This window comes from Octopus sinensis, linkage group LG21 (assembly GCF_006345805.1).
Source record: "Octopus sinensis linkage group LG21, ASM634580v1, whole genome shotgun sequence".
In the NCBI taxonomy this organism is placed as follows: domain Eukaryota; kingdom Metazoa; phylum Mollusca; class Cephalopoda; order Octopoda; family Octopodidae; genus Octopus; species Octopus sinensis.
Genome location: NC_043017.1, coordinates 9,489,543 through 9,500,344, shown reverse-complemented (window position 1 = coordinate 9,500,344; position 10,802 = coordinate 9,489,543). Strand labels below are relative to the sequence as shown.

The following is a 10,802-nucleotide window of genomic DNA, read 5'->3' as shown; positions in this document are numbered from 1 at the left end:
AAATCGCCGGGTTTGGATGGTCTGCCCTACGAGTTTTACAATTGTATGCCAGACTTGTTTGGAGACGTCTTGGCAGCGGTATACTGCAACTGGCAGCAAAACGGGAGCATACCCGGTTTTGTGAGTCGAGGAGCCATAACGCTGCTGAAGAAAGATCCAAACAAGGGAAACATTATAGATAACTTTAGACCAATCACTCTGCTCAATGCAGACCTGAAAATTTTGACAAAGGTGTTAGCCAAAAGGTTGGCGCTTGTCATCGAGAAACTGGTCGACAACGCATAAACGTGCACCGTGCCGGGCCGGAGCATCCATGACAACCTCCATCTAATGCGCTACATCATAGACAAAGTAGTTAAGGAACCTGGCATGGGTGGGGCCCTGATCAATTTGGATCAATCGAAAGCCTTCGATAGGGTAGACCATCGATACTTGGAGGCAGTCCTGAGAGCGGCTGGTTTCGGTCCTGTCTTCCGCGGCTGGATAGCTGCCTTGTACAGAGGCATCCGTTCGGTAATTCGTGTAAATGGACATCTATCGAGACCTTTCGACATTGCACGTTCGGTCCGTCAGGGATGCCCCTCTCGGCGCTTCTATACGTATTGACTCTTGAGCCACTACTGCGGAAGCTTGAGTGGCATCCCGCGAGAATTGAGATGCGGGACGAGCGTGTCTGCATACGCGGACGACGTGACCGTCATAGTGTCAAGCCACGAGCACATCGAGCTGGTCGGCGAGACACTGAAAGACTACGAAGCGGTGACAGGAGCAAAAATCAACCGGAAAAGTCAGTGGGCTTGCGGCTCGGCACCTGGAGAAGCAAGCCCATGCCGTCCACCAGTAACCTCCGTCGTGGACGCTGGACAGACGGCCCGGTTGAGTTGCTCGGGGTCTGGTTCGGTCCGGACCTCCAAATGGAGAAGAACTGGAACGAGATAACGAGTAGGGTGGTCACTCTCGCCCAGCAATGGGCCGAGAGGTAACTGTCCCTAAAAGGTCGGGCGGAGGTGGCGAACACGTACATCGCGTCCATCATCTACTACCGCCTGACCGTCGTACCTTGTCCCGACCCTACCATCACCAAACTAGAACGCATTCTCTTCCCCTTCTTGTGGAAAGGATGCGTCCCGATGGTCAGGCGATCCATTTGCTGTCAACACCCGTTAAAAGGAGGGATGGGTATGCCATGGTTGATGATGCGCAGGCACGCGCTGAGACTGCGACATCTCCGTCTCTATGTAGACGACGGTGAACAGGTGTGGTCGCCGTTTGTGAGGCACGCGTTCCCGCAGCTCGTCTCCATGACCGAACTGCAGTCGTGGACCAAAAAGAGGCCGAGGAAGGGCGAATGGCACCGCGAGTGTCGCGTTGCTCTCAAGCAACTCTGCCGTCCCGGGTCGACCTTGAGTGACTTCAACACAACCAAAGCATTCTATAGGAGATTAGTGGAGGGGAGGTACGACGACGATCTTGGGGCAAACCTGGGCGTCGACGAGGAATACCTGACCCGCCTGTTTGAAACGACTTTCGGGCCGGGACCTATGGACAACTTCCAGAGATCCCTGGCCTGGCGGTGCTACCGAGAAGCGCTACCCGTTCGGGATAAGCTCTATAGGCATGGCTCGAGAAACACGGGGCCGACCTGCCCGAGATGCGGGCAGAGCGACGAAACCGCTCTGCACGCAATCGTGCAGTGTCCAACAATCTCCGACCTGTGGGCTTATGTCGAACGACTGCTGTCACGTGTGGGACGTGTCGGTTTATCAGCCGAGTGTATCGTTAATATCGTCACGCCTCCTTCCTTCAAACGGGAAGGAAGAGCTATTTTTATCATACTTGTGGCTATGGCAAAAGAATGTATCTGGTGGACGCGCCTGAAAGGATTAGAGACAAACACTTTCTCCTCTGGTCAATCTCTCATCAACTTCTTCAAGTATCACTTGAAGAGGAAAGTGAGAGTAGAGAGGCAAGTTTTGTCTAGTGAATGTTTTAAAAAAAAGATGGGTGAATGTAGCAAGGATGGCACGTATGAATGACGAAGCCACCTTGACTATGATTCTATGAACCGTAAAAATTAATACAGAGAGTTGCTTCTTTGCAAAAAAAAAAAGAAGAAATATAACATGTGACTTCATTGACTGAGGTTACCGTGGTCTTTTCCGTAGGCTTTTCTTTCCACGGGTAAACCTCACCTGTCCTCCCCTTTACACTTCATATTGACATTTTTGTGATAACGATCCCTATTGATCAATTTTTTTTCCTTTCCTTTTTTTTCCTCACCTCCCTTTTTTTTTCTTTTTTTTTAAATTTTATTTTATCCCCTCCTTTTTTTGTCCTCTTTCTTTCCATTTACGATCCCTTTTGATCGAAAACCAAACCCCCTTCTTTTACCCCCAAAAGAAAAGCTCTACCTTGTAATTTTGTCCTGTCTGTGTGCAGCCCTGTGTGGCTAATAAAGAAACATATCTATCTATCTATCTATCTATCTATCTATCTATCTATCTATCTATCTATCTATCTATTATATATATATATATATTATATATATATAATATATATAGAGAGAGAGAGAGAGAGGAGATAGATAGATATAGATAGATAGACGTGTATGTATGTATGGTATATATATATATATATATATATTTAAAAAAGGAGATGTGGAACACGAGTTGTGATATATAAAAAAAGAAATGAAGAAAATGCTGACAAAATAATTTAAGTAAGGGAGAGTGTATTTAATTAGGTGAAAGTTCTTTTTACCGGTTGCGCATTTGGTATGCTTATCAAAAGATATTTTGAGTGAGATAGAGTTCCTTTCTGATTGATTTTTTTCTCTTATCAGATATACACTCTCCCTTACTTAAATTATTTTGTCAGCATTTTCTTCATTTCCTTGTTATATATATTATATATATATATATATATATATATATATATCAATGGAACAAGAGCATAACGATAACGGATGACAATAAAAACATACGGACAGGTGGATGATACAGAGACGGACAGGAAAACCAAGACGGAACATTTATGGCTTTTTATCCATCAATATAAGAAACTGACAGGCGACGAGCTGGCAGAAGCGTTAGCACGCCGGGCAAAGTGCTTAGCAGTATTTCGTCTGTCTTTACATTCTGAGTTCAAATTTCGCCGAGGTCAACTTTGCTTTTCATCCTTTGAGGGTCGATAAATTAAGTACAAGTTGCGTACTGGGGTCGATCTAATCGACTGGCCTCCCTCTCCCCTAAAATTTCGGGCCTTATGCCTAGAGCAGAAAAGAATATAAGAAATTGACCTTGGCAGCCAAACAGAAGGGACCCACATTTTGCACAGCCTCACATTTCTTCGTGAGGAACGTTATGGAATATCTCACTTTCCTTCCTCCTTTCTTTACATTTAAAATAGTTTCCACGAGCCCCATATAAGGCTTCTCATTGCTACCAGCGTACATGTGGGAACGAACGTCCTCTACCGACGTAGCGCATTCATGTCGCCATTCCTGATCAATTTTCAGTACTTACGTGCTTCCATATTAAACAGGGTGAGATCAACGTCCGATTTGTCTACCCATTCTTTCTCTTTAATGCCAACCACACTTGAACGCCGTTAGGAACGTCACTTCCTGTTCCATATTATCTTTTAGTACCCGACTATGACTTCTGCTGGTCTCTTATCAGGACGGCTCGCCCTTGTCACAGGTGAAGTTCCATTAACCTTCACTTCTAATTCATTCATTCTTCGTTTTATTATTGTTATATAAACATAATTTTCTGAGGGTAATTATGTATATTAGCGGCGCGAAATCTCTTGCGTGTCTCTTTACAGTTATTTTTGTTGTTTTCTTTTGTCATGCATGCACAGACCATCAGCGTTTTTTTTTCCCGTTTTCGTTTATAAAGAAATATCTGCAGTATTCTTTTGTTGTTGACTATAGAGCTTACCAGGACATTCAAATACATAGAGACTTGAAAGGCGGCAGTGAAGGTTTTATTATTAACTTTCAATAAATATTGTTCATTCGCTGAGTTATTGATATAGTCTAACGGTACAGTTAGCGGTATATTAGGTTTCGAAATCCGTGTTTGTTGACTATTTATTACGGAAAGCAAAGACTGGTATGCATGGGCGACTGCTGGCCTTCCACAAACAACCTTCTCCGGACTTCTACTTCGGAGATGCAACCCCATGGTCACTCGTGGCTGAAGGAGGTCTTTACCCTTTATTTAACGCTCAAGCTTCTTTTGGCTCTCTCATCAGCTCCAAATTAGATGAGACATCCGTAAGAAACGTAGGCATTAAATAATTGTGAATAAATATGAATTTCGAAACTTAAGGCACCGCTACTTCGGTAGATTATTTTAAAAACACACCCACACAACGTGTCTTGTAACGACGGGACACGTTTTATAAACGCGATTAATTCGATTGGAACAAGCACATTTATTACAAACAAATAGTAAATAGACATGTGTTACTACAGCATCGTTATATATATATATGTTTATGTTTTCCAGTTTCAGCTCTTGAGCTGTGGCCATGCTGGGGCACATATATTATATATATATCTATATATATATATATATATATATGTAACCTTTGCATTTGATTTTTTAATGTCTTTACCCCCATACTTTCGTGAGTTGAATTGAGCAAACACTATATGAGAGAGGTTTTCTTTAAGTATTAGAAATAGTTTTAAAAAAGTTTTTTTAGCTACTATTTCTAATGAGTTCAGTATGCGGCAAAGTAATTTATTTTACTAAGCCCTTTTATATAATATATATATATATATGTATTTGTGTGTCTGTACCGCCACCATCGCTTCACATGTGGGTGTGTTTACGTTCCCGTAATTTAGCGAATTTATGATGTATACGTTGCAGTAAACATTATTTCACTGGGCTAAAACTATATATATATATATATCACCTTGACCGACCAGTTCGTCAGGCGTCCATTTGACACCGCTGGTCACAGCACGCTGTCCACTCCTCTCTGGATCGCACCTTTCTCATATATATATATATATATATATATATATATATATATATATATCTCAAGCCAAGTTAAATCTTTAATGTCACATTTCAAAATTTTGGTTCATTTTCCTTTTGTCACGGGGTCAGAACCTCAGCCCCACCCTCCGCTTTTTTTCCTTTATATACGATATAAGAAGGATTTTAAGAGGTGCAATGACCGGGCCAAAATATATTGCTGCTCTGGTTAATGCAAAAAAAAAAAAAAAAAAAAAAACTGAAGAAAACTCGAAAAGTAATACTAAAGATTTTACGCCGCTAAAATACAATTTCGCATACTTAATTCGACTTTGGACTCGAGTATTTTTGATAGACCTTCAATGATTGTTTTAATTCACTCTAATGATATTAATATGTATCTGTTGTGTGGTATGTTTTAGTCGCTTTTCATACTCAAAATATTATTTATAAATGTTTTCTAAGTAAAAAAAAAAAAGAACACGATTTATTGAAGCCAACATTAAGAAAATGTTAAGTAGCTTGCTAACCAACCACATGGTTCCGGGTTTCAGTCCCACTGCGTGGCATCTTGGGCAAGTGTCTTCTGCTATAGCCCCGGGCCGACCAATGCCTTGTGAGTGGATTTGGTAGACGGAAACTGAAAGAAGCCTGTCGTATATATGTATATAAATATATATATGCGTGTTTGTGTGTCTGTGTTTGTCCCCCTAGCATTGCTTGACAACCGATGCTGGTGTGTTTATGTCCCCGTCACTTAGCGGTTCGGCAAAAGAGACCGATAGAATAAGTCCCGGGGTCGAGTTGCTCGATTAAAGGCGGTGCTCCAGCATGGCCACAGTCAAATGACTGAAACACGTAAAAGAGTAAGCAAAAAACAAAGCAAACAACCCAGCAAAAATATAAAAAACGCAATACAAGCTGGAGTTTCGGGGAAAGAAAAGGGGCGGATCTTTTCGGTTTGAACGGCAGTTTTTAACACTCTTGGATAACATCGGTGGCTGGTATGCATGGGTGAAGGCGGCGAGCTGGCAGAAACGTTAGCACGCCGGGCGAAATGCGTCTGTCGTTACGCTGTGAGTTCAAATTCCGCCGAGGTCGACTTTGCCTTTCATCCTTTCGGGGTCGATAAATTAAGTACCAGTTACGCACTGGGGTCGATGGAATCGACTTAATACCTATGTCTGTCCTTGTTTGTCCCATCTATGTTTAGCCCCTTGTGGGTAATCAAGAAATAGGTATGCATGGGTGACTGCTGGTCTTCCATAAAAACAACCCTAGGTTGTGCGTTTGCCGGTGAGGTGACTTTCTGCCCCAGACTTGGACCCGGGGGGGGGGGAGCCTCTTAGGTGCACCCATGGTCATTCGTAACCAAGAGAGTCCAGTTTTTATGGTATTTCTGTGTTGTATCAAATGTAGTTTACAGATGCAATAATTTCCACCTCTGTTGCCGCAGCAGCAGAGATTTATTTATTTTCCAAAGTGAATTGATAAGCAATCTCACTTGCTACGCTGCACTGGCGGAACAGAATTGGTTTCCTTCTTGCAAGAGGCTGCACAGACATGACTAATGATAACTAATCAACAAACTTTATTAATCTTCTCAAATATATAATATGAAACTTTGTTTAACCTGTTGCAATTCAAGCTGGCCATATATCTGGTTCAGATATTCTATCTGTTTTATGTTCAAACTGGTCAGATCCAGCCTTTCACACCCACCAGACAATGTCATACTCAAAATAAACAATCACATCATCATAATGTTGAAGCTGCGAGATAATACGTGATGCATTCAAAAGAATGTGAATAAGAAACCATTGTGTTTGACAGTAATTTGAATGTTAAAGATTTCATTTTGATTTTTTGTTATTTTAAAACATGCAAACTTCAATCATGAAATATGTAACCTTGCAACTAACCTCCTCTCTCTAAAATTATTGGTTTTTGTGCCAAAATTTGAAACCATTCATCATCATCATCATACGTCCGTTTTCCGCGCTAGCACGGGTTGGACGGTTCGACCGGGGTCTGGGGAGCCAGGGGCTGCTCCAGGCTCCAGTCTGATCTGGCAGTGTTTCTACAGCTGGATGCCCTTCCTAACGCCAACCACTCCACAAGTGTAGTGGGTGCTTTTTACGTGCCACCAGCACAGAATTAGCAACGTATAATGTTGAGGGAGATTTGGATTCTATTTCTGCAGGTCAAAGTGTCATACAGAGGTTCATAAGTTATCGTGATTGTTGTTGCTTTTACCGCAAGAACACTGCTGATAGATTTAGACCTATGACCAAGGATGTTTCCATCGTAACCGTCTCTCCTTTTTTCTTTGGTAAAAGAACACAATCAGATTTGATTTGAGATTTGAGCAGCTAAACAGAACCCCCTCCCCACTCATTGAAGTCGTGATGGTGGTGCAGTTGCTGATTGTAGCTTAGTTGTTGTTTGTGATGGTCAAACTGCTGCTTGACCACTGCAGGAGGCAGTCATTAAAAACAGCCCTCCCCCATCCACCTCCCCCAATTGTACACCTTTCTTCTTTGTGTTTTTAAAATTGTGACTGCTTAAATCTTGTAATCCCTAAATTTTATTTCCATCCTAATCCTCTCTTTATACCATTCTTAATCTTCCAACTGTTCTGTCTTCATATTCTTTGTGTCACTAAGACTAACGAACTTTGATTTCTTTAAATAAATAAATATAATAGTAATAACAATAATAATGACAACACGGATTTGCTCTCTCAGTGATTCCAATCTTAACTGATTGGAAGTGTTGTCATGTACATTGTTTTGTCTTTGTATAAAAGATGGGCTACAGTAAATATTCTGCTCAATATCACAAATTTGCTTGTCACTTGTTTGCCCTTAACCAGTTGAGCATGTCCCTTAATAGATGATATGAGCAGAAGTAGTTGAGGAATATCATAACCATGTGTTGAGAAGGATTCTTTGGAGTTTGAATAATTCACTCTTCAAAACATGAGTGTTTCATCCATAATCTTTTTAAGCAAGTCTTATTCAGGGACCTTTGGAGCAGGAGGAATCACTCGACTGGAAGAAAATTCTAACTGGGCTCCACCTACCAGGTCATGATTAGCTTATCTTGATATGAGGTAGCCATGTTGTGCACATGAGGTTGTGATGCATGTGCATGGTGTACCCTTATCAGATGGTTAGTCATGTTGTGTATATTGGGCTTTGTATATTTGTACCCCAGTGTCACTTTCATGGTTTATATTGCACTCTCACTCAACAATAATAATAATAATAATAACAATCCTTTCTACTGGAGGTGCAAAGCCTGAAATTTTAGGGATCTCTCTCCATTTTTGTTCTCTCTCCATTTTTTCCCCTCTCATCTCTTTCTGTTATAGAGCATAGGTTTGAGACATCAAACACTTTTCCATTTTTCCTGAATATTAAACTAATACACCTGCTTGTTGTTCCCTCACCTGTCTTTGTCTTTTGTTTTCTGTACATTTGAACTATATATATATATATATATACACACACACACACACACATGTATGTGTGTGTGTATATATGTGTGTATATATATGTGTGATATATGTGTGTATATATATATATGTGTGTGTGTATGAACAAAGAGGTGACAGAGGAAGCAACAAACGGTTCTCTTCTGAACTTCATCAGCTTACAGCCGTTCCCATTATAAAATGTGGTGGAGTCATAGTCGAGTACCTGAGTAACCCCTAGGTGTTATTCAGTTCACCACATCTTATAGTGGAAACGGTTTTAAGCTAACGAACTTCACAAGATAATCATTTATTCCTTTGTCGTCTCTTTTCTTATTAGTGCTCTGTACTCAGCTAAAGCTTCATTCAGAGGCACACATGTATTGAGTTCTACACCAGATCATTAGTACCATAATGCCTATATATATATAATCGAAATAAGCAACAAGGATATATATATATATATATATATATATATATATATATATATATATACACAAATAAGAAAATGGAGGAACAAATTCATTTCAATCATCAACTTACAGATATTACCATTTCACCAGCAGTATATTGGATAACTGATATCCCATAGTGAGTTACTCTCATAACCCCTATCTTACTTTGTACTATATATATATATATATATATATATATATATACACACATACACACACACACGTCTTTGTGTTTTGGTTTGTCCCCTATCACCACTGCTTGACAACTGGTGTTGGTTTGTTTACATTCCATAACTCAGTACAGCAATTTTATATATTGGACATTATTTCATAATGATATACTTTTGTATGGAATGCTATCCGACATTGTTAACAAAATGATACTACTTTTGGTGAACAAACTTTGATCAAAGCCTCACCTGGCAACGATACGCTGTAACAAGTCGTATCAAATATACGGAATGTATATTGATATGTCAATTGTGAGTGGATTAAATAACAATTTCACCTTATTTCTTTTAAAATTTCATAATTTTTCATAGGATGGGTATACTAGTATGTAATATATATGTATATAGGTGCAGGCTTGGCTGTGTGAGCTGGTGTAGGTTAGTTGAGTGGTAAGAAGCTTGCTTTCCAAACAGATGGTTCTGGTTCAGTCCCACTGTATTGCATCTTGGGTGAGTGTCTTTTACTAAAGCCCTATGTCAACCAGAGCCTTGTGAGTGGATTTGGTAAAGGGAAACTCAAAGAAGTTCATATATATTTACATATATATTTGTGTGTGTGTTCCAACACCACTTGACAACTCGTGTTGGTTTGTTTATGTCCTTGTAAGTTGGCAGTTTTGGCAAATGAGTCTGATAGAATAAGTAGCAGGATAGGAAAATAATGAGTACTGGGGTTGATTTGTTCGACTAAACTCTTCAAGACTGCTCCAGCATGGTGGCAGTTCAATGACTGAAACCAGTAAATGATAAAAGATATATATATATATATATATATATATATATATATATCTTGGCGTTAGGAAGAGCATCCAGCCATAGAAACATTGCCAGATCAGACTGGGCCTGGTGCAGCCTTCTGGCCTCTCAGACCCCAGTTGAACCGTCCAACCCATGCTAGCATGGAAAGCAGATGCTAAATTATGATGATGATGTATATGGCTACGATCAAGGTCTAATATTTACTCTTAATGGTTTATATATATACACACACACACAGGGTGCAGTGAATAAATTGTTGACTAAATTACGCAAAAATGAAAATAACACTAACATCTCATTTTAACAGATATATCTACCAAAATTACATAAAAATATCTTGAAATACTGAAGATTAAATTTATTCAATAAAATTGCCATTGGTTTCAACCACGACCACCAGACGACTTCAGAATCTCCTGCAACTCTTCTGGATGGTCTCCTTGTTTAAGTTGGTGAATGCTACCATAATCCTTGCCTTCAGTTCATCTTTGGTGTTAAAAGGAGTTTTGTTGGTCACTTGCTCAACTGTGCCCCATGCATAATTAAGGAGGTTGCAGTCTGGGTTGTTTGGTGGCCAGATGTTAGGCGTGATGTCGTTACAGAAATTGTCTGACAACCATGACTGGGTTCTCCTGCTTATGTGGCATGGTACAGAGTCCTGTTGCCAGACATAGGGTGTTCCAGCAGCTACCCTCTTGACCCAGGGCAACACTACCCCCTCCAGGCACTTGATGTAGGCCTCCATGTTGAGTCTGAGGCCATGTGGGAAAATGAATGGGGCATAATGTTGCCATCACCCGTGATCACCCCAAACACCATGATGTTGACTGGATGTTTGTTTTTTATCCCTCTCAGTCTATGTTTTGGGGACATGGCAAGCCAA

At 40.5% G+C, this 10,802-nt stretch overlaps 1 protein-coding gene across 1 annotated transcript in view; it reads left to right on the top strand.

Moving 5' to 3' along the window:
* Positions 1-3,547: 3,547 nt before the first annotated feature.
* Positions 3,548-10,802, top strand: part of LOC115222977 (estradiol 17-beta-dehydrogenase 8) — a 41,359-nt gene continuing 34,104 nt past the window's right edge. Inside the window, exon 1 of the mRNA XM_029793400.2 lies at positions 3,548-3,701. Coding sequence (XP_029649260.1) covers positions 3,656-3,701 — 46 coding nt within the window. The 5' untranslated portion in view covers positions 3,548-3,655. The remainder of the gene's footprint in view (positions 3,702-10,802) is intronic.